This window comes from Schistocerca gregaria, chromosome 7 (genome assembly GCF_023897955.1).
Source record: "Schistocerca gregaria isolate iqSchGreg1 chromosome 7, iqSchGreg1.2, whole genome shotgun sequence".
NCBI lineage: Eukaryota > Metazoa > Arthropoda > Insecta > Orthoptera > Acrididae > Schistocerca > Schistocerca gregaria.
The window spans coordinates 480,721,622-480,746,935 of NC_064926.1; the positions used below are offsets into that span (position 1 = coordinate 480,721,622).

At 38.5% G+C, this 25,314-nt stretch overlaps 1 protein-coding gene across 1 annotated transcript in view; it reads left to right on the forward strand.

Moving 5' to 3' along the window:
* Positions 1–25,314, forward strand: part of LOC126281918 (SET and MYND domain-containing protein 4-like) — a 148,320-nt gene that overhangs the window by 117,316 nt on the left and 5,690 nt on the right. The window contains exons 9-10 of the mRNA XM_049981247.1: positions 21,435–21,642; positions 24,354–24,569. Coding sequence (XP_049837204.1) covers positions 21,435–21,642; positions 24,354–24,569 — 424 coding nt within the window. The remainder of the gene's footprint in view (positions 1–21,434; positions 21,643–24,353; positions 24,570–25,314) is intronic.

Here is a 25,314-nt window from a genome sequence, read left to right on the forward strand (position 1 = left end):
ACACTCAAATCTGAAGAGATGGTGGTAGGCAGTATAGTTATAGGTACACTAAGGTTAAAGATCAGAGGTCTTACTGTGAGTAAATTAACACTCTGGATGGGTATACTGAGTTTCATGTGTTCATTTGTTGTTCCCCAAATACTGTTATGCTCCTTGATTTCATTAAACTTTGAGGTCATTAGTATCTTTATCTTCATGATGTTTCGTATAGGGTGAGATTAATATCAATGTTCTCACTTGCACAGAGTTTTTTTGGTGCAGCACAGTTGGTGAAAATTCTGAGTAACATGAAGGTGAGGTAGTCAAGGAACCAATATACTACTATGAAGCAAATAAATGAAGAGATTGCTGTAACTCTGTTGACTGAGAGTTTCAATTTGGAGCAGTCAATGGCTGGTGTGCCTCCCACAACTTGTCCACAGGAGAAGACACTCCATTTCTTACATTCCCTCACAAACCATAGGGCTCACTGGTTTCTTCATCTTCTAATATGAGGGAAAGATCAGAAATCAGCCAGTATAGAAAACCTAGTGAAGATATATGCCACAGTTAGATGGGAACCACTCAGACACTAGACCACATCATGGGGGAACATTGTTTGGCCAATGTATAATCTGTACATTGCAATTAACCTCTTCGAGGAAACTTGGTGAATATATGCTATACAACTGGAGTTTCTGTAACTGTCCTTAGTTTGCTGAGAGTGGTGGTGGCTTGCTGCTCAATGTCTCAGGTTTTTAGGGTGATGCATCTTACTTGTAGTTTTATGTTTAGTAATTTCAGCAAATCCACTTCCTGAGATACCCGCATGACCTGGTACAATACAAAGCTTACCTTAGTACCTGTTCTGTGAAGCTCATCACATAGGTCCTAGGTTTATGAGACTAGGATATTACAACACTGACTACTGTGCTAAAAGGCAGCTCATCAAATCACCGACATAAGTAAAATTTTTATCTTCCTTGCCTGGAGTTAGTTTACAACTTGAGTGAGAGATGCCAACCCTGCTGTAAAAATTCTGTCCATGCTCAGTAAAGATCACTGCTTGCGCCCCTTAGCTGGGCAAAAATGGATAATCAACCCTTTAACTGTTTCTAGATCCTTCTGTACAAATCATTCCAGGTTGAGATTTTCATTAATTGTTAACATGCTAGGACCTAAGTTTTCTTTAAATTCTTGAACAGGTGGAAAAACATTACAAGATGGTCTTCCTGCTGTGAAAGTGTTTGAGAATGGGATCTATGTATGCATCTTGTAAGGGATGTTGAAGATTATTTCTTAAAATTTTTAATCTCACTCCTTGCAGACTGTCAGTTCTGAGTTGATTTCATTGTGTATGCCACTCCTAGTTAAACACAAATGGGTATCATGAGTGGTTCGGCATTAGGCAGTTGCTCTTTTGAGAATGAATTTAATTTGACACTGCTCACTTTACTGCATGATGGCAGCACACAGTTCACTCTTTTTTTATGTCCACTTCATGGCCTGTCTTTGACATTGCATGAAATTGGCAAATTGCCAATAATCACGGTTCACAGTGTAACTATGTCCACTCACATCAGTCATGGCTTCACAACTGAAAAGATGAAATGCTGAAACAAAACAATACAATGTTAACAATGATGCTATTTGTCAACTTCAAAGCAGAGACACCAGTGAAACAACCTTTACTTCTCCATGTGAACAAAAACAAGAGCTGTATGAGAATTTCTTGGATGCCGTGTATACAGTACTACAATTTATGGAGTCTAATACACGTAGCACCAATTATGTTGTGGATCAACATGCATCATAACATTATTTTAGGCGTGATAGTCGCACAGATTTATACAGGCATAAAAAAACTTTGATGTTAGCTTCCAGGTGCTGCTGCTAAGGTAACCAATAACATTTAATTTTAATATAAGTCTATATTTAGAATACATATGTAGTGTAATGTCAGCTTGATGTCAAACAAGTTGCCAGGCATCATGTTTCTTAAGTAGTATTCAAGGTTACTGTGTAAACCCAAAAGTCTTTAGAAGTGTGTTAATAGCCTTTAGGGGGATGGGGGCTGAATCAAAATCCATGCTCCAAATTCCAATTTTGTACTCTACAGATGGGTCCCTAAAATTGATTTTCAGCAGCACATTCTGATGAAACAGTATAGTGTACACTAAAGTCACCCACATACAGTGAAAATGAGCTGTAGGGCCCACAGCAGATACAATTTCATTGATGGCAACTGCTAAAATGGACACTCTGAGGACCAATCCCTGTCGCAGTTCATTGACTTGAACATATTGATTGCTGACAGTGTTTACAGTCCAGATGTGGAACAATAGAAGTGACAGAAATTTTCAGTTAAATATTGGCATGCAGCCTCTGAAACCCCATTCATAATGTGTGCCAAGGATGTCGTGCCTGCAGGAGGAGTCATTTGCTGCTTTTGGGTCAAAGAAAATATGAATTCCGTGGTGGCTGTGCATGAAAGATTTTCTAACTGCCATTCTCAAGCACACACAATGGTTGGTGGTGGGTCAGAACTTACAGAAACTACTTTGAATCTGAGACAAGAGTTCTCACAATCTGAAGCATCAGTGTAAATGCCAGTTAACCATGCTATCATGTAGCTTGCATTATCTGTTGGAGAGGCAGACTGGCCCATTGAAGAACGTGAAATGTGACAGCTTTGTTATTAATGTACAAAATAGATTTGACCTGTTGCCTCAGTCAGAAACTGATGAGCCTCTCACAGAAGTAGATGTAGACAGGGCTCAACAAGCTTTCAGCAGCAAATTGATTAAGAATGTAGGGAAGTCTGCAAAGAGAAAGAAAGTCTTGTTGCTAGGTAGTTCGCATGCTAGGGGTGTGGGCCAACTTCTGCAGGATGAATTAGGGTTGGATTACCAGGTCACAAGTTTTTTCAAACCTAGTGCTGAACTTGGGCAGGTTACAGAGGATTTAGGTTCACTATGTAAAGGTTTTACTAAGAAAGACACCGTGGTTATTGTGGGTGGGCCGGGCAACAGTATTGACAGAGATTCGGGGTACAGCATAAAGTGTGACCTGGCAAAGATTGCATCGGCATCGAATCATACCAGTGTTGGGTTTGTGTCGGTTCTGGAGCGCCACGACCAACCTCATTTGACCTCTTCTGTCAGGAGAGTTAATTTGGAGTTGGAACGGCTACTTGGATCTGGTGCAGGGTCACACATTGGTGTGGTTCCTGTTGATTCACTCTGTAGGTGGGACTATACTAGACATGGCCTACACCTCAACAGGAAAGGGAAGGGTAAACTGGCTGGGCTGATAGCAGGAAATTTAAAAAGGGGAGGAACTACATCTCATGGTGGAAACTCTTTTTTAGTGTAAGATCAGTGTCCAGTGGGAAACTCAGCCAGGCAAGTACTAAAGATGTTAAAAAAGTTCAAGATACTCACAAAAGTAAAGTGAAAAATAATGTTAGTATATTTCATCAAAATATTGGGGGATTGAAGAATAAAAGTACTAAAGATGTTAAAAAAGTTCAAGATACTCACAAAAGTAAAGTGAAAAATACTGTTAGTATATTTCATCAAAATATTGGGGGATTGAAGATTAAATTGATGAGCTTCTGCTTTGTTTAGAAGATATAGAAACCAAGAATGTAATAGATATACTATGCCTGTCTGAGCATCACATTGTCACTGATATGCAAAAGGTTAGCATCAATGGGTACAAATTAGCTGCACATGTAAGTAGAGATAATATGATGAGAGGAGGAGTTGCCATATATGTCAAAAGCTTCCACAGTGCAAAAAATTTAGAAACTAAAAAATTTTGTGTAGAGCAACATATGGAAGCATGTGCCACTGAACTTAAACTAAATGATGGCACTTTCATAATTGTAACAGTGTATAGGTCCCCCTCAGGGAATTTCCAGCTATTTCTAGAAAACTTGGATGCTTTGTTGTGCTATCTGTCAGACAGGGGGAAGCAAATTATCATTTGTGGGGATTTCAATGTTGATTCCCTGAAAGAGTGTAATAGGAAGAATGACCTTTTAGTATTACTCAGTTCTTTCAATTTGAGCTCCGTCATTGATTTTTCTACTCGGATAACAAAGAACAGCAGTACATTGATAGATAACTTTTTTATAGACCAAGATAAGTTTAAGGGCATAAATGCTTATCCTGTTGAGAATGGTCTTTCAGATCATAGTGCACAGCTTGTTACAGTACATGACATAGCTCCATGCAGTATAATAAATCAGACTTTCAAAGCAGTCCGTTCAATTAACAATATAAATATTGCAAACTTTAGGGAAAGCCTACAGCAGCTAGACTGGGATGAAGTGTATAAGGAACCCGATGCAAACTTGAAATATAACTTATTTCACAATACATTTTTAAGGGTATTTGAAAATTGTTTTCCCAAGAAAATAGTTAAACATAATTCCAAGAAAACATATAAAAAACCTTGGCTAACTAAAGGAATAAGAATATCTTGCAACCGTAAAAGAGAACTGTATCTAACAGCAAGAGGGAGTACTGACCCCGAAATTGTTCAATATTATAAAAACTATTGTGCGGTACTAAGAAAAGTTATTAAAAAGTCCAGAAGCATGTGTATCATGTCTGAGATCAGTAACTCTGATAATAAAATTAAAGCAATTTGGAATATTACTGAAAGGGAAACAGGGCAACCAAGAGCACAGGAAGACTTTAGTGCAATGAAACTGAATGACAAGTGCACTAACAAACAATCAGAAATTGAAAATATTTTGAATAATCATTTTTTAAATGTTGTGGAGAAAATAGGATCTAGATCTTCACTAGAAGAGGCAAGGCTATTAATAGAAGAGGCCATACCTGCGCAGTTTGAAACAACTGTAATTCCACCAACCTCTCCCTCTGAAATCAGTAAAATAATAAACTCACTGAAAAGTAAAAGCTCTTACGGAATTGATGGCATTTCCAGCAAAGTACTTAAAGCTTGTTCCCCACAGATAAGTAGGATTCTCAGCCACGTATGTAATAGCTCTTTGGAGCAGGGTGTTTTCCCTGATAGATTGAAATATGCCATTGTAAAACCATTACATAAAAAGGGGGATACGTCGGATGTCAACAAATACCGCCCAATCTCTCTTCTGACAGCTCTATCAAAAATTTTTGAGAAAGTAATGTATTCAAGAGTAGCCTCCCATATTTGTAAAAATAAAGTACTAACAAAATGTCAGTTTGGTTTTCAGAAAGGCTTTTCAACAGAAAATGCTATATATGCTTTCACTGATCAAATATTAAATGCTCTGAATAACCGGACATCACCCATTGGTATTTTTTGTGATCTCTCAAAGGCCTTTGATTGTGTAAATCATGGAATTCTTTTAGATAAGCTAAATCATTATGGTTTGAGTGGGGCAGTGCACAAATGGTTTAATTCATACTTAACTGGAAGAATGCAGAAAGTTGAAATAAGTGGTTTGTGTAATGTTAAAACAACAGCTGATTCCTCAAACTGGGGTGCTATCAAGCACGGGGTCCCACAGGGTTCGGTCTTAGGTCCTTTACTGTTCTTGATATACATTAATGACTTACCATTCCACATTGATGAAGATGCAAAGTTAGTTCTTTTTGCTGATGATACAAGTATAGTAATAACATCCAAAAAACAAGAACTAAGTGATGTAATTGTAAATGATGTTTTTCACAAAATTATTAAGTGGTTCTCAGCAAACGGACTCTCTTTAAATTTTGATAAAACACAGTATATACAGTTCCGTACAGTAAATGGCACAACTCCAGTAATAAATATAGAATTTGAACAGAAGTCTGTAGCTAAGGTAGAATTTTCAAAATTTTTAGGTGTGTCCATTGATGAGAGGTTAAACTGGAAGCAACACATTGATGGTCTGCTGAAACGTCTGAGTTCAGCTACGTATGCTATTAGGGTTATTGCAAATTTTGGTGATAAGAATCTCAGTAAATTAGCTTACTATGCCTACTTTCATTCACTGCTTTCGTATGGCATCATATTCTGGGGTAATTCATCATTGAGTAGAAAAGTATTCATTGCACAAAAACGTGTAATCAGAATAATTGCTGGAGCCCACCCACAGTCATCCTGCAAACATCTATTTAAGGATCTAGGGATCCTCACAGTAACCTCACAGTATATATATTCTCTTATGAAATTTGTTGATAATAATCCAACCCAATTCAAAAGTAATAGCAGTGTGCATACCTATAACACCAGGAGAAAGGATGATCTTCACTATGCAGGGTTAAATCTGACTTTGGCACAGAAAGGGGTAAATTATGCTGCCACAAAAGTCTTTGGGCACCTACCAAACAGCATCAAAAGCCTGACAGATAGCCAACTAACATTTAAAAATAAATTAAAAGAATTTCTAGATGACAACTCCTTCTACTCATTGGCTGAATTTTTAGATATAAACTAAGTAAAAAAAAAAAAAAAATAAAAAAAAAAAAAAACTTAATCATTAGTGTCATGCAATATTTTGTGTAATGTAATTTCTTGTACAGACATCTTTTATTAACCTGACACGTTCCACATCATTACGAAGTGTCGTATTCATGATCTATGGAACAAGTATTAATCTAAACTAATCTAATCTAATCATTAGTTTAAGTACAAAACAATAATGATGCCTTCTCATTACTGAAATAGGAATACTCATTTTTATTTGAGGCTCTCAAGTTTTTTTTTTTTTTTTTTTTGCTGAGGTTAATAAAAATTTGGGTGTGGTTTTAGTCACGATCTGGTGGTACAGTCTAGTTGTAAGCATTTCATATATGTGGAGAGTCAAATTTTTTAAGAGAGAGATATTAGTTAGGTATTGTAGGGTTGACAACATAAATTCTGCAATTTAAGAGTGCAGATGTATGAGACAGGTGAAATACCCTCAGACTTCAAGAAGAATATAACAATTCTAATCCCAAAGAAAGCAGGTGTTGACAGATGTGAAAATTACCGAACTATCAGTTTAATAAGTCACAGCTGCAAAATACTAATGCGAATTCTTTACAGAGGAATGGAAAAACTGGTAGAAGCAGACCTTGGGGAAGATCAGTTTGAATTCCGCAGAAATGTTGGAACACGTGAGGCAATAATAACCTTACGACTTATCTTAGAAGAAAGATTAAGAAAAGGCAAACCTACGTTTCTAGCATTTGTAGACTTAGAGAAAGCTTTTGACAATGTTGACTGGAATACTGTCTTTCAAATTCTAAAGGTGGCAGGGATAAAATACAGGGAGCGAAAGGCTATTTACAATTTGTACAGAAACCAGATGGCAGTTATAAGAGTCGAGGGGCATGAAAGGGAAGCAGTGGTTGGGAAGGGAGTGAGACAGGGTTGTAGCCTCTCCCCGATGTTATTCAATCTGTATATTGAGCAAGCAGTAAAGGAAACAAAGGAAAAATTCGGAGTAGGTATTAAAATCCATGCAGAAGAAATAAAAACTTGGAGGTTCGGCGATGACATCGTAATTCTGTCAGAGACAGCAAAGGACTTGGAACACCAGTTGAATAGAATTGACAGTGTCTTGAAAGGAGGATATAAGATGATCATCAACAAAAGCAAAACGAGGATAATGGAATGTAGTCAAATTAAATTGGGTGATGCTGAGGGAATTAGATTAGGAAATGAGTCACTTAAAGTAGTAAAGGAGTTTTGCTGTTTAGGGAGTAAAATAACTGATGATGGTCGAAGTAGAGAGGATATAAAATGTAGACTGGCAATGGCAAGGAAAGCGTTTCTGAAGAAGAGAAATTTGTTAACATCGAGTATAGATTTAAGTGTCAGGAAGTTGTTTCTCAAAGTATTTGTATGGAGTGTAGCCATGTATGGAAGTGAAACATGGATGATAAATAGTTTGTACAAGAAGAGAATAGAAGCTTTCGAAATGTGTTGCTACAGAAGAATGCTGAAGATTAGATGGGTAGATCACATAACTAATGAGGAGGTATTGAACAGAATTGGGGAGAAGAGAAGTTTGTGGCACAACTTGACAAAAAGAAGGAACTGGTTGGTAGGACAAGTTTTGAGGAATTGAGGGATCACAAATTTAGCATTGGAGGGCAGCGTGGAGGGTAAAAATCGTAGAGGGAGACCAAGAGATGAATACACTAAGCAGATTCAGAAGGATGTATGTTGCAGTAAGTACTGGGAGATGAAGAAGCTTGCACAGGATAGAGTAGCATGGAGAGCTGCATCAAACCAGTCTCAGGACTGAAGACCACAACGACAACAACAACAAGAGTGCATGTGTTGGATAGTAGTCAGGGTGAGTTTAGTCAGTATGTCGCATGGCGGGTGGAGGAAGGCAGAATTTTGAGGAACCGAGTTATTTTAAATACTAGTGGATATTAAAACTGAAATAAATGTTGGTGATAGACAAACAGTGGAAATGATATGAGAGGGAGAATATTAGAGGATTCAAAGGAAAAGATGCTCTGGCCAAGAGCTTATGTGCTTAGTAGGATATGTTGTCTACTCAGAAGAAGGCGTTCTGACCGAAAGCATACATGTTTAGTAGTCATTTTGTTGTTTAGTAGTCATTTTGTTGTTTAGTAGTCATTTTGTTGTGTCTGTCTGCAATTCACCATCTCCACTATATGGTGAGTAGCAACCTATCCTTTTCATAGTACTACACATTTCTTTCTTGAACATACGTATAGGCCAGCAGTTCTATCGGATAATTTATAAACCATATTGAGATAAAGATATGAGTCCAAGTAGAATGATAATAATAGTAATAATAATAATGCATCATGAAAGTTAAAGAAATGCTATTTAACTTTCAGTCCTCAATTACTTCAAAAGTATATATGTTGTGTGATTCCTCTGTCATTACTACATCCTAACATATCTACAGCTACATCTACATCTATACCCTGCAAGCTTCTGTGAAGTGCATGGCACAAAGAGAATAGCATTGATAGAAAAAGATAACTGAGGCAGATAAACAGAAAAGATATATAAATGATATAGCACAAAGTAAATAATATAGAAAATAGTGCTACATGGCTCGAAGCCTGTATTCGTCAAGCACATAACTCACTTGGGGCCCTCCCTCATCCTCACAACCTTCTCATCTAGGACTCCTGGTGACCTGCCATTCATTTCTAACCTTCTCCAACCTGCTCCTCTTTATTTTATGAGGCAAGAACTAACAGTTCAAAAATCTAGGCTTAGTGTTTCCACTTTTAAACGTGTTTATTGGCAGTATTGGAATTTCATCTCAAGCAGTAAGTAGTTTCCTGAGAGTGTAGATTTTATATGTTTCCTTAGATTTTCCCAGCATCTTACATGTTTATGCTCTTCATGGGTATGCTCTTGGACATGATCGTCTTCACTACATGATATTTCAGGGATCCATCCGACCACCATCTTCAGGTGCGATCACTGGGTACACAATCACAGTGGAACTGTATGAACATCAGAAATGGATACTAGTAAATCAGTTGTTTTTCTACCCTTTGCTGGACGTATTTCTTCTAAAATTTCTAGAATTCTAAGGAAATATGATATATAGCCCTGTTTGGAACTGTTAGAGATGATTTGGGATTGAGAAACCCTGGAGTTTATAAAATTCCCTGTCATTGTGGAAAAGCCTATGTTGGACAGACTATTCGCACTGTTCATGACCGATGTATGGAACAACAGCATCACATACATATGTTCCATCATGAAAAATCTGTCGACGCCGAACATTGTCACAATGAAGAGCATAACATGTCATCTGAAGGGACGCAAATTATTGCTCTGGCTTCTCTTTAATGGAATCGTGTATTCAAGGAATCCATTGAAATACAATTATCTGATGACATTATTAATAGAGATAAACGTTTTCCTTTAAGCAAGATATGGAACCCATTTTATCTAATATAAAACAACACTGGTCTGGTTTTCAACCCTCTACATCTTAATTTGCGATTTATCGCTTTCGTCAGTTTCTATTGCCAGAGGAGCTGTAATTCTTCACTTCTCAAGGAATGAATTAGTAAAATAAATTGACAAAGTCAATTAAAGAGCTTACTAAAATAAAAAGACAGTTAAATGGCATGTAGCGAGCAATATCTTTTATACAGTAAGTGATTTCATAGGGTAGGGAGCTTGATCTAAAAAAATGCAACACAAGTCATATGCATTGTACTTGCCTCCCCAATCTTTTTCTAAAGTCCTGCCAAATTAATGGTTTGTTACATGCATGGCTGATTTTAGTAACATTAGGCTTTGATAAAATCTAGGGGATGACTACACAACTCCTGCATTACCCAATAAACAGTCCTACTGATTACAAAATAATAAATGCAGACAGACTGTGAGCAGCGATCAAATAATGTTCACAACACTCACTGGTTTTAGATTGAAATAAATAATGTTTATTATAACTTTAGCTTCTGACTACCGTAACATCAGACTGAATACTTTACAAATAAAATTCTAAGAGCAGCACACCACATTATGTTGACTACTCAGTAGTTGTAGCAAACTATTATAAATTATCCAAGTTCACAGTTTGTGTTCAAATGTTTAAGTACCTCAGCTAACTGGCAAAAATAATACAAGTTCAACACCTGTTCTCAAAATCAAAGTCCAATCCAAGTTACATCTAAATCTACATCCATACTCCGCAAACCACCTGACAGTGTGTGGCGGATGGTACCCTGAGTACCTCTATCGGTTCTCCCTTCTATTTCAGTCTCGTATTGCACGTGGAAAGAAGGATTGTCGGTATGCTTCTGTGTGGACTCTAATCTCTCTGATTTTATCCTCATGATCTCTTCACGAGATATACGTAGGAGGGAGCAATATACTGCTTGACTCTTCGGTGAAGGTATGTTCTTGAAACATTAACAAAAGATCGGACTGAGCTACTGAGCATCTCTCCTGCAGAGTCTTCCACTGGAGTTTATCTATCATCTCCGTAATGCTTTTGCGATTACTAAATGATCCCATAACAAAGCGCGCCGCTCTCCGTTGGATCTTCTCTATCTCTTCTATCAACCCTATCTGGTACGAATCCCACACAGCTGAGCAGTATTCAAGCAGTGGGCGAACAAGCGTACTGCAACCTACTTCCTTTGTTTTCGGATTGCATTTCCTTAGGATTCTTCCAATGAATCTCAGTCTGGCATCTGCTTTACTGACGACCAACTTTTTATGATCACTCCATTTTAAACCACTCCTAATGCCTACTCCCAGATAATTTATGGAATTAACTTCTTCCAGTTGCTGACCTGCTATTTTGTAGTTAAATGATAAGGGATATATCTTTCTATGTATTTGCAGCACATTACACTTGTCTACATTGAGATTCAATTGCCATTCACTGCACCATGCGTCAATTCGCTGCAGATCCTCCTGCATTTCAGTACAATTTTCCATTGTTACAACCTCTCGATACACCACAGAATCATCTGCAAAAAGCCTCAGTGAACTTCCGATGTCATCCACAAGGTCATTGATGTATATTGTGAATAGCAACGGTCCTATGACACTCCCCTGCGGCACACCTGAAATTGCTCTTACTTCGGAAGACTTCTCTCCATTGAGAATGACATGCTGCGTTCTGTTATCTAGGAACACCTCAACTGAATCACACAATTGGTCTGATAGTCCATATGCTCTTACTTTGTTCATTAAACGACTGTGGGGAACTGTATCGAACGCCTTGCGGAAGTCAAGAAACACGGCATCTACCTGCGAACCCGTGTCTATGGCCCTCTGAGTCTCGTGGACGAATAGCGTGAGCTGGGTTTTTACACGACCGTCTTTTTTGAAACCCATGCTGATTCCTACAGAGGAGATTTATAGTCTGCAGAAAAGTCATTATAATCTAACATAATACGTGTTCCAAAATTCTACAACTGATAGATGTTAGAGATGTAGGTCTATAGTTCTGCACATCGGTTTGATGTCCCTTCTTGAAAACAGGGATGACCTGTGCCCATTTCCAATCCTTTGGAATCCTACGCTCTTCTAGAGACCTATGGTACACCACTGCAAGAAGGGGGGAAAGTTCCTTCACGTAGTCTGTGTAAAATTCAACTGGTATCCCATCAGGTCCAGCGGCCTTTTCTCTTTTGAGCGATTTTAATTGTTTCTCTATCCCTCTGTCATCTATTTTGATATCTACCATTTTGTCATCTGTACGACAATCTTAAGAAGGAACGACAGTGCAGTCTTCCTCTGTGAAACAGCTTTGGAAAAAGACATTTAGTATTTCGGCCTTTAGTCTGTCATCCTCTGTTTCAGTACAATTTTGGTCACAGAGTGTCTGGACATTTTGTTTTGATCCACCTACTGCTTTGACATAAGACCAAAATTTCTTAGGATTTTCTGCCAAGTCAGTACATAGAGCTTTACTTTAGAATTCATTGAATGCCTCTCGCATAGCCCTCCTCACACTACATTTCGCTTCACGTAGTTTTTGTTTATTTGCAAGGCTTTGGCTAAGTTCCCTTTGGTTCTGCAGCAGTTTTCTAACACGGTTGTTGTACCACGGTGGCTCTTTTCCATCTTTTACTATCTTGCTTGGCACATACTCATCTAACGCATATTGTACGATGGTTTTGTCCACTGATCCTCAACACTACCTGTACTTGAGGCAAAACTTTTGTATTGAGCCATCAGGTACTCTGTAATCTGCTTTTTGTCACTTTTCCTAAACTGAAAAATCTTGCTATCTTTTTTAATATTTCTATTTACGGCTGAAATCATTGATGCCGTAACTGCTTTATGATTGCTGATTCCCTGTTCTGCGTTAACTGTTTCAAATAGTTCGGGTCTGTTTGTCACCAGAAGGTCTAATATGTTATCGCCACGAGTCGTTTCTCTGTTTAACTGCTTAAGGTAATTTTAAGATAAAGCACTTTAAAAAAATTCACTGGATTCTTTATCCCTGCCACCTGTTATGAACGTTTTAGTCTCCCAGTCTATATTCGGCAAATTAAAACCTCCACCCAGAACTATAACATGGGGGGGAAATCTACTCAAAATATTTTCCAAATTATCCTTCAGGTGCTCAGCCACAACAGCTGCTGAGCCAGGGAGTCTATAGAGACATCCAGTTACCATGTCTGAGCCTGCTTTAACCGTGACCTTCACCCAAATCATTTCACATTTCGGATCTCCGTCAATTTCCTTTGATGCTATTGCACTTCTTATCGCTATAAACATGCCTCCCCCATCACTGTCCATCCTGTCCCTGAGGTATACATTCTAATCTGAGGTTAGGATTTCATTACTGCTTACGTCTGGTTTCAGCCAACTTTCTGTCCCTAGTATGGGCGTTGTGACCGTTTATTAATGAGAGCAGTCTAGGAACTTTCTATAGACGCTCGTGCAGTTTACTATTAGCACATTAATATTGTTATTCCCTGATGCATTTTGACTACTCCTACCTTGGTGCATCTCAGGAAGCATCTTGTCGGGCCTAGGGAGGGAATTCTCTAACCTAAAATACTCCCATGCGCACTCCGCACGTACTCCGCTACCCTTGTAGCCACTTCCGGCGTGTAGTGCACTTCTGACCTATTCAGGGGGACCCTACATTTCTCCACCCGATAACAGAAGTCGAGAAATTTTCTCCGCAGATCTCCGCAGAATCGTCTGAGCCTCTGGTTTAAGCCTTCCACTTGGCTCCAAACCAGAGGACCGCGATTGGTTTTGGGAACAATACTACAAATAGTTAGCTCTGATTCCACCCCACGAGCGAGGCTTTCCGCCTTCACCAATTCCGCCAACCGCCTGTATGAACTGAGGATGACCTCTGAACCCAGACGGCAGGAGCCATTGGTGCGGACATGAACAACAATTTGCAGTCGGGTGCACCCAGTGCTCTCTATCGCCGCCAGCAGGGCCTCCTCCACATCTTGGATGAGACCCCCCAGCAAGCAGACAGAGTGAACACTGGCCTTCTTCCCTGACCTTTCTGCTGTTGCTCTAAGGGGTTCCATCACCCGCCTAACGTTGGAGCTCCCAATAGCTAATAAACCCCTCCCCCCGTGTACCTGCTCGGACCTTGCTGAAGGAGCAGCCACATATCCACTCACAGGCAGAGCGGGTGATGTGACACGGCCAGCCTCCATATTGACCCTCTGCCTCGTGCGCCGCGAACGCCACTGAACCCGCCACTCCCCTTGGGGAGAGGGTGGCCCAACTGCATCCGGTACCTGCGAAGATGTCTCAACAGCAGGGACAGTGGGAGAAGCATGTAACAACTGGGGTGTACCATGTGACACACCAGACTCTCCACTGCCGCTACACTCTGAGGCAGCAGCCTGTAGATGGCTGACTGAGGCCATCAACACGTTCAGCTGTTTGCGAACAGTGGCCACCTCCTCCTGCGTCGTACACAGCAGTCACACATCCTATCCATCCTAAGGAATCAATTTACTGTAGAGAGTTAATCAACTTTTAACTAGACTGCTAATTCACTAAAGGTGGCTGATTATTGACTAAACTGTGATTGCTAGCCACTTCTTGTAGAAAACAATAAAAATAGCACTACCTGTCTCTGGACTGTATTGAAAACAAACACTGGCACTACTGGCACTATGGCTGACTAAAGGGACTCTCTCTGACTGTATTCAAAACAAACATGAAATCTATGGAACACTATTACTAGCACTCGACAATTAAAGCTTCCTAAAAGCAAAAACACACAGAAGAAGAAGTGACAAGTAGGAAAAATACTGTTAATAGTTAAATTAAGGTAGCTTGCTGCACAGCAGACGTGAAGCAGACGGCAGTTAGGATGACACTGACTACTGGCACTATGGCTGATTAAAGGGACTCTCACTGACTGTATTCAAAACAAACATGAAAACACATGGAAGAAGAAGTGACAAGTAAGAAAAATACAGTTAATACTTAAATTAACGTAGCTCGCTGCACAGCAGACATGAAGCAGATGGCAGTTACGATGACACTGACACTACAGGCACAAAAATAGTATAACTCCAGCACTTGCTCTCAGAATCAAAAACAAACCCAAGTTAATCATCATCATCATCATCATCATCATTTAAGACTGATTATGCCTTTCAGCGTTCAGTATGGAGCATAGCCCCCTTATAAAATTCCTCCACGACCCCCTATTCAGTGCTAACATTGGTGCCTCTTCTGATGTTAAACCTATTACTTCAAAATCATTCTTAACCGAATCCAGGTACCTTCTCCTTGGTCTGGCCCGACTCCTCCTACCCTCTACTGCTGAACCCATGAGTCTCTTGGGTAACCTTGTTTCTCCCATGCGTGTAACATGACCCCACCATCTAAGCCTGTTCATCCTGACTGCTACATCTATAGAGTTCATTCCCAGTTTTTCTTTGATTTCCTCATTGTGGACATCCTCCTGCCATTGTTCCCATCTACTAGTACCTGCAATCATCCTAGCTACTTTCATATCCGTAACCTCAAACTTGTTGATAAGGTAACCTGAATCCACCCAGCTTTCACTCCCATACAACAAAGTTGGTCGAAAGATTGAACGGTGCACAGATAACTTAGTCTTGGTACTGACTTCCTTCTTGCTGAAAAGAGTAGATCATAGCTGAGCGCTCACTGCATTAGCTTTGCTACACCTCACTTCCAGTTCTTTCACTATGTTGTCATCCTGTGAGAATATGCATCCTAAGTACCTGAAATCGTCCACCTGTTCTAACTTTGTTCCTCCTATTTGGCACTCAATCCATTTATATTTCTTTCCCACTGACATTACTTTCGTTTTGGAGATGCTAATCTTCATACCATAGTCCTTACATTTCTGATCTAGCTCTGAAATATTACTTTGCAAACTTTCAATCGAATCTGCCACCACAACTAAGTCATCTGCATATGCAAGACTGCTTATTTTGTGTTCACACATCTTAATTTCACCCAGCCAGTCTATTGTTTTCAACATATGATCCATAAATAATATGAACAACAGTGGCGACAGGTTGCAGCCTTGTCTTACCCCTGAAACTACTCTGAACCATGAACTCAATTTACCGTCAACTCTAACTGCTGCCTGACTATCCATGTAAAGACCTTTAATTGCTTGCAAAAGTTTGCCTCGTATTCCATAATCTCGTAGAACAGACAATAACTTCCTCCTAGGAACCCGGTCATATGCCTTTTCTAGATCTGTAAAGCATAGATACAATTCCATGTTCCACTCATAACACTTCTCCATTATTTGCCGTAAGCTAAAGAACTGGTCCTGACAACCTCTAAGAGGCCTAAACCCACACTGATTTTCATCCAATTGGTCCTCAACTAATACTTGCACTTTCCTTTCAACAATACCTGAGAAGATTTTACCCATAACGCTGATTAAAGAGATACCTCTGTAGTTGTTACAACCTTTTCTGTTTCCATGTTTAAAGATTGGTGTGATTACTGCTTTTGTCCAGTCTGATGGAACCTGTCCCAACTCCCAGGCCATTTCAGTTATCCTGTGTAGCCATTTAAGACCTGACATTCCACTGTATTTGATGAGTTCCGACTTAATTTCATCCACCCCAGCTGCTTTATTGCACTGCCATCTATTGACCATTTTCTCCACTTCCTCAAATGTGATCCTATTTCCATCATCATTCCTATCCCATTCTACCTCAAAATCTGAAACATTACTGATCATATTTTCACCTACATTGAGCAACTCTTCAAAATATTCCCTCCATCTGCCCAAGGCATCAAGAGGATTCACCAGCAGTTTTCCTGGCCTGTCCAAAATACTTGTCATTTGCTTCTCACCTCCCTTTCGAAGACTGCTAATTACACTCCAGAATGGTTTTCCAGCAGCTTGACCTATAGTCTCCAATCTGTTTCCAAAGTCTTCCCAAGATTTCTTCTTGGATGCTGCAATTATCTTTTTGGCTTTGTTTCTTTCTTCAACATAACTTTCTCTGTCTTCCTGAGTTCTAGTATGTAGCCATTTTTGATACGCCTTCTTTTTCCTTTTACAGGCTGCCTTGACTGTGTCATTCCACCATGCTGTTTCATCCTACCTTTACATACTACTGTTCCAAGACATTCTTTAGCCACTTCTAGTACTGTGTCGCTGTACCTTGTCCATTCCTTTTCCAATGACTGTAATTGACTACATTCAACAAAAACTGGTACCTTTCTGAGATCACTGTCATGTACTTGTGCCTGATTTCCTTATCCTGAAGTTTCTCCACTCTTATCCTCCTACATGTGGATCTGGCCTCCTGCACTTTCAGTCTCAGAATCCTAATTTCACTGCAGATTAAATAATGATCAGTGTCATGAAAGAATCCCCTGAATACACGTGTGTTCCTCACAGACTTCCTGAATTCCTGATCTGTTATTATATAGTCAATGACAGATCTGGTTCCCCTGCCTTCCCACTTATACCGGTGAATATTTTTATGTTTAAAAAAGGAGTTTGTGATTACTAAGCCCATACTGGCACAGAAATCCAGGAGTTGTTTCCCGTTCCTGTTGGCCTCCATATTCTCTCCAAATTTACCCATAACTTTTTCATACCCTTCTGTTCGATTTCCAATCCTGGTGTTAAAATCACCCATGAGCAGAACACTGTCCTTGTCCTTCACTCTAACAACTGCATCACTGAGTGCCTCATAAAAACTATCCATCTTATCTTAATGGCAAGAAAATATTGCAAGTTCAACATTGCTCACAAGATCGAAGTCCCGCACTAATTAACTGGAGTAAAATATTAGAAGTTCAGCACTTGCTTTCAAAATCAAACTTGAACCCAAGTTAATTGGTGAAATATCATCCATGTCTAGTTCTCATGAGCAACAGGTAAAGTTCTTGTAGTCCATCAAAACTGTCTTCCAATAAATTTCTAACATTTTTAAGTTGCAACCAACACACCACTCACAGAACCGCATCTAAAAAATCTGTTACTATATTCTCATAGAGCTAACTAAGAACTATCTGTAAAGATTGACTTTGTCAGAATCACTCAAGAATTTTCAAAATTAATAGGTCTTTACAAAACTAGCATCATGAATAACTTAAAAACTACTGGTTGTCTCAATATCATGTATGATGCACGTTCTAGTCTCAATTTTCTCTTCAATTTGGTCTGGTTTTATAATTTTAGCTATACTAGTTTAGTTTTTTTTTATTGTGTGGCTGTAAAATAATATTTTCAGTCCCAAGTGCCACCCATGGAGTGTTTCTTTCCATTGCCTTCCAAAAGCCAGACAACTGTTTTTTACCCAGCAGCATGAAATCAACCTGAAGCCCTTCTGCAAGCATATTATTTCACCGGCTCCTGTTTCAGCAAGTAGCGGAGTTGGAGTGTATCATCTGCTATGGGTTCAGTGGCTGAAACCTAGCCACTACTGCCAAATGAACAATGCGTACCTGTAACCCACACATGTGGTGCACCCCTAAACTGTCAAAACAGGGCATTTGATCACCCAAGCCTGTCTTCAGTGTCTTGGTGCTTAGACATGTCTGTGAATTACTTCTCATGTTTCATAACAGACTTCTGTATTTGATGTTCTTTTTTTCCTTTTTTCTTTTTTCTAAGAAAACTTTCACCAAAGCTCCACAATAGATAATAGCACATCTCATTCACTCCAGAGGGATACAAATGTTGTAATAGAAAGTTTGCAGTTGAATATAAAAAATGTAAGGAGTAAAGGGAACAACTCACCAAATAGGTGATGTGTGGTGTTGTCGATAGACACATAAAAAAATGCATGTTACTAGCTTTCAGATGAATTGTGGTGTACACTGCTGCACTCATCATATGGGTGTGTGTGTGTGTGTGTGTGTGTGTGTGTGTGTGTGTGTGTGTGTGTGTGTGTGTGTGTAAAATAGCTCCACTCATCTCTGTTTTATCAGTTGGATGTGCCATTTAACATGGCTCCTCTTGTGGTGTGGTACAACACCGAGATGTGGTGGTTTCGATGTGTACCATAGCTGCAGAGGTGCACCTGCAAACAAACAAAAAATTACTTGTTTTATTTTTATTTTTTGAAGGTGATAATTAAAACTTTATTACTATCCCTTGTAGCTCTGAAGAAGGATTTGTGCAAAAGCTAGCAACATTATGTCTAGTTCATGTGCCTACTGATGAAAGCACCTCAACTATTTGGTGAGCTGTTAACTTGATGCAGTAGATCATTCAGTACAGAAGGGTGCTGATTCATTTTTTTCTGGCAAGCATATGTGAAGTTGTGGCACATGAAATGGTTCTGATCTCAGTTGATAATGTTGTACTGTGTGTGCAGGAGTGGTGGTGAGACTGATTGAATAGAATAGAATAGAAAATAGAATAGAATAGAATATGTTTATTAGCCTTTCAGTATTTTTCACACAATTGGCTTCATCAAAGTTTACAGAGGGTTTCAGTTTCAGTACGATATTCAAGTAGTTACAGAAAGGGGAGAAAAGGAACTAAAGAACTTTTCTTCAGCATTATGTAAAACAATATTTTATACAATAATTAAACACACACATAAGAATAGAATCACAGTAAATAACTAGCTTACATAATATCAAAACATTTTCTTCATAACTTAGGTAAAACATACACTGTAGCACTAGCTGTTTTACATTTTGAATTAAATTCTTCACAAGAATGTAGTAGCAAAACAATACTGCACACTAGGATAAACTGAACAAGGATGTACTTTTTTGACTGGCTGTTATAGTATTTGAAAGAATGCTGGCTCTAGTCTCCAACCAGCAACCCTGATTTAGGTTTTCCTTGGTTTCCCTAAATTACTTCACGTAAATTCTGAGATGGTTCCTATTATAAGACTACGAGATGCCCAATTTTTGTCAACTATCTGTAAATGTGTAAATGTCCTGGTATAATCATGTATGGATTATGTTTTTTGTTCTTACACTACCATACTGCGACATGTCCAATACACTTATAAAAGTGATCCAAGGATGAATAAAACTACTACTGTTACTATTACATATTAATAATGGATATAACAAATTACTGATCATTGCATGAGGGTGAAACAGAAAGTCTTTGCCCTATTATTCATTAGCTGAAATAAGGTACATACAGGTAATTACAAATATGTGTACTATTCATCATACCTTACACTATTTTTCCACATATTGCTCACACCAGTTCAGAATTTAATCCATTGCTGCACTAAATTTGAGATGCCCCTTTGGTAGAATTTGTCTGGCTGTCTGTGGAACTATCATCAGACTACGGTCTTGGTTCCATCATTGCACATGAATTGCTGTCATGCCAGGAAATTCTTCAACAGACTGAAAACATGGAAATCAAAAGGAGCAATGTCCAAACTTTGTGGTGGGTGGTCCAGCCTCTCACAGTGAAATGACTGGAGCTTGTCAGTGTTTCTGATTGCCACAAGTGACCTGCCATTGCTGCGGGGGTTAACCACACTGCACACACCGAGTATCACTTGGAACTACTTCCTGATGGCAGCCCACTGACATGACAGAGTGGATCAACAACTGTTGGCATTGCTGGTTGCACCTAGAGGCATGAAATCCAGCAGGAGTGGTCCACAGTGATACTAGAAGACTGTAACATCATTTTCCCTACAGATGGCACTCAATAGACGTTTTTTGTCCCAGAGAAACCCAGATGTTTTCACACCATGTTCTGCTGCTTCAGTTCCAGTATGAGATGCAGTATCCACACCTCATTACCAGTAACTATGTGTTCCAGGAAACTGTCACCCTCCTCAGCATACCACTGCAGATGATTCAGTGAAGCAAACATTTGCTTCCCTTTCATCATGTCATCCAGATAGTTAAGCACCCACCGACTTGAAACATTTCGTGTACCCTAAAGACCCATGAATGATGTTGTATCCTTGCGCTGCACACTCCAATCTCCTTTCGCCATTGCACCCATGCAGGAAATGTTGTTGCCAGTCAGCGATGAATGCTGCCTCCTCAAATGTTCATTGTCATGCAAGTCTTCATGGCCTTTTGCAAGCTCACAACATCACCGCTTCACAGTTCTCAAAGATAGACACTTTTCCCCATACGTGGGTCACATTTCCCTGTGAATTTCAGTGGGTGTTTGTCCTTTGCTCCATACAATAGAATTCATACTTTGTTGCTTGTACACCAGGGAGGTGTTAAGCACAACTCCTGTATTCAACAACTGACAGCAGTGCTGTGTCGTGGATCTATCAGCAGACATGGCTGAGTCAGTCCAAGAAAGGTCCACCACTGAAAGTGGATTTGTTGACTTTGCATTTACAGCCATAATTTCACTAAAAAAATATAGGGGAAAGGACTTTGTGATTTGCCTTTATATATATATGAATGCTTTTATGTGCAATGCTCACAGCTGTTTTTTTTTTTTATGGACAGTGTCTATTAAAAGACAGCTACTGAACATTTCTTATGACTCTGCTTCATAATTTTTACTTATAATCTCTGGATCAAAAATTAAGATAATTTCTTGGGAGATTTGTAATATGTATTATATTATGTTTCAGATGAGTACAGTGTTAATGCAGATGAAATATTCATTGGTGCTCTCTTACTTCATCATCTGCAACTGCTGCAGTTTAATGCACATGAAATATTTGAGACTGTAGTGAGACAAAAAGGTATAATAAAAGGATCAAAAACAGTATACCTTGGAGTTGGGCTTTACCCAACTGTTTCATTCTTCAATCATGACTGCTATCCTGCTCTTGCAAGGTAATTTTACAAATCATACAACATGGAACAATAGCTAGCATTACTGACCCACCAAACAAATGTACTGCATATTTTAAAGTGACCTTTAGGGGAGATCTATGATTCAAAGAGTATTTTGTAATGTTTTGCATCCAGTAGTTAAGTATCATTACACAGTAGAAAAATACTTGAATTCATTATTAGGTGACAAAAGTATGTAAAGCTTGTTTCAAATGTTTGCAATGAAGTGATTCAAGTACATAGTTCTTAAACAAAATAAACAAAACTTTTAAAAAGTAACGACTGGGGTGCATGTACATTATATTAGTCAGTGAATCATAAACTTCTAAGTGATTTATTTTGTGCCTTCTTACAGTTTTCATGATTAGATGATTTGGGCTCTTCTGTGAAGTTTCGAAAGTTCTATTACCAATTTCCAAAAAACTGCTTTTATTGCAGAAATCCCAATTCATAAATGTGAATTGCATGAGGGAGCACTTTTCTTTATCTCTGGCAAGGGTAAGAACCTGGTACTTCCCACTGCACCATTGCATGGAATTGACTGTAGTCTTTTGGCTACTACAATAAAGGCAAAAGATACTACAGATATTCAGAATTGGTAATATATAGGTATTACAGGAAGTGAGTGTGAGTCTGTTGGTAGTACAAGAAATGGGATCTCCCAATCATTGATAATGTTGCTGCTTAGGAGATCAAAATACCAGCTCTGACTCTTTTTCACGTTAACTACAATATTAGTTTGTAACAAAAGGCACTGACCACAAAGAACATAGTCCTAACTGAAGTTCAGTCAGCCCTGTCTGTTTCACAGATCAGTTGATGTGAGTACACAGAATGTGAAATGATCATGTAAAAATTTCTTGTAAATTGAAGAAGTCCATGATGATGATAGCACTAATCGCCACCTTTTAGAGTAAGAGCAGCAATGCACTATGCAAAGTATCACTTTATGATTTTAGAACTCAGTACTTCATGGAGGTATCCCTATTCAAGAAATATTTATGGGCCATTAAGAATATGCTGTCAGTGGTTTTGTATTGATTCACACAGATGTTCAGCCACTTACATCTCAATGTACAACTCATTTTTTTGCAATATTTACACTAGGATAAGCTTGATCATCCATTCCATACTAATAATTTTGCTCCACATTACTTTCTACCCCTGATTAAACTTCTGTTCAGTCACCATTTACCACTAACAAATAGTCGCACATAGCTTTTACAAACATTCCTTCAATCTCATACAACAGTTTTTACAGTCAGGAATACAAAAGATGATTCAACTGTATAAGAATCCATCAGTTCCATAGTTAAGTGTGTTGGGAAGTAATTCAATAATCACTGTATCTGACAGTTAGATGGCATTCGTTTATTATTTAATGGAGTATACACTGTGATGAACATCTCTGTGAAATATGCTTGGATTGCACAGTTGGTAGTTCAGTGCCTGCAAAAGGTAGGAACCTTGTTGTGAGTTCCAACCTGCCAAATAAGTTTAACTTTTCATAAATATTAGAATGATGTAACATATTCAATAAATATTTTCAAGAAGCAACATTTCCTTTGTGACTTTTCAAGCTTTCAACATTTTCAACATTTTCTTTCTCTTTACAGCTTTAGGTACTAAGTTTCATGAGTTGCGTTTGAACAGAACTTGGAAATGTGCCTGTATGTCTCTATGACTTCTTTTTCACTGAGCACTTTTCTCTCTAACTAGAGTTTTACAAGGGTAATACAGAAAACTGGTTCAGAGCTGAAGGACAACAGACAAACAGTAGGACAGAACAAAATGGAAGTAAAAAAATGAAATGTCAACAAGAGACAGATTATAAAACCAGACAACTTAAAAGGAGCAAAAAATGCCAGTGAGAACTCAAGGACAACTAAAGGAAAGATAGGGACAGAAATATAACTGGGGAAAAAACTGTAAAATAAATAGTAGAGACAAATAAAACGCTCTGAATGGTGAAAAAGCTGCACTAAGATATTTGGAATAGAGTGAGAGGAAGATTCTACTCAAAATAACAAGTCAAATGACTGTAAAATGCCATTATAAGCTAAGAGGAAAAAGAGAAATCATGTCAGAGCAGTGAATGACGGACAAAATTATTTAGTGAGTAGCTGAAAAAATCGGAATTGATCTCAGGCTTCAAAGGAAATGAATGAGTGCTGGGGAAAGTTAAAAAGGAAAGGCCAGTCACTTAGGTCCCACGATGCAAATGACCCAACTGTACTGAGGATAGACAAATACAAAAATCGGGGGGAGGGGGGGAGGGGAGAGGGCAGAGAGTAGGTGAGATGTCTGTTTGTGGACATTTGATATCCAATGGCAAATTTCTTCTGGCAGCGACATACTAGACTTCAGCAATTCCTTAAAAACTGTTGTATCAAATTATTTTCGCTTCTACAACATTTGTCACAACTGATATTCTCTCAAACATTATGTGTCTTCTCTTCATACAATTTGTATCCACACTTCTTCTCTGTAAAAATATATGTTGCCAACTAATGTGCCTCACCTCCTATACTGTCACCACACCTGTGTGCCACACATAAACAAAGGCTAAGAGATTTGAAACATTATTGATGAAGTATAGTTAATGGAACAGTATAGTTAATGGAACATCACAACTCAGTCAAACATCTAGATGGAAACAATACGAAAATTACTATTACAATCATAGATTATGGTCTTTGTAATTTTTTCAGACACTTTGTGGGCTCTGCATTAATACTGCATGCACTTCGCCCCCTCAAATCAGGGGAAGAAGTACCTGAGAACTATGGTCCAGTATATACAAAACATTCACTTGAATACAGACAGAGACAGCTGCAATGTCGGTACTGGTTTCGTTGTCATTGCAAATCATGCTCTGAGAACTGGCCTGACTTGGAGAAACTGACTAATAGCAAACCAGTATTCAGGTAAGGAGTGACTTGTGTCATTGGTGTCTATATTTAACACCATTAAATGGATTCCAGGATTGCAAATCATTATTAGTATCACAAAAAATTATGTTCTTAGTAAGACACAGTTCCAAAAATGCAGGTCATGGACTAAATTTTCTTTGAAAGGAAGTACTCACTTATTTCTGGAATATACTGTAGCATATAAAATGCTGGACAATAATATGAATGGTCTGCAATCAGCAGAGAAATTTTTAAAATATTTTCCGTGTATGGAATAAGATACTCATTTACAATAGAGTCTAAAAGCAAGATTTACAATAGTATAAAAGCAAGAGATGTGAAGTGGATAGCAGCTTGGAAGACTGAGACTGTGTAAGTGATGCTTCTTTGCATCTTCACCTCATTTCCCTTCTTTCATTTCACTGGTATCTACTAATTCTATTAATTTTTTAATCACGCTTCTGACTAATTCAATATGGCCTATGTCAGTTCTCTCATGTACCAACTACTTCGCTTCAGAGTCGCACCTGAAATCTGTGTCCTCAGTTGTTTTTTATACAGGATGATTCACGAAGATATGCAAATATTTTAATATGTTATTCTACAAGTAAGACTAAGGAAAAAAAGTTCATATAAACATAGGTTCACAAATGTTTAGTTATGGAGTTACTGCTAGTAAAAAATTTTGCCTGAAATTTAGCCACTTCACTAATATGAAGCCATTGCAAAACTGTACGAAGTTAAAGTAAAGCACAATTTC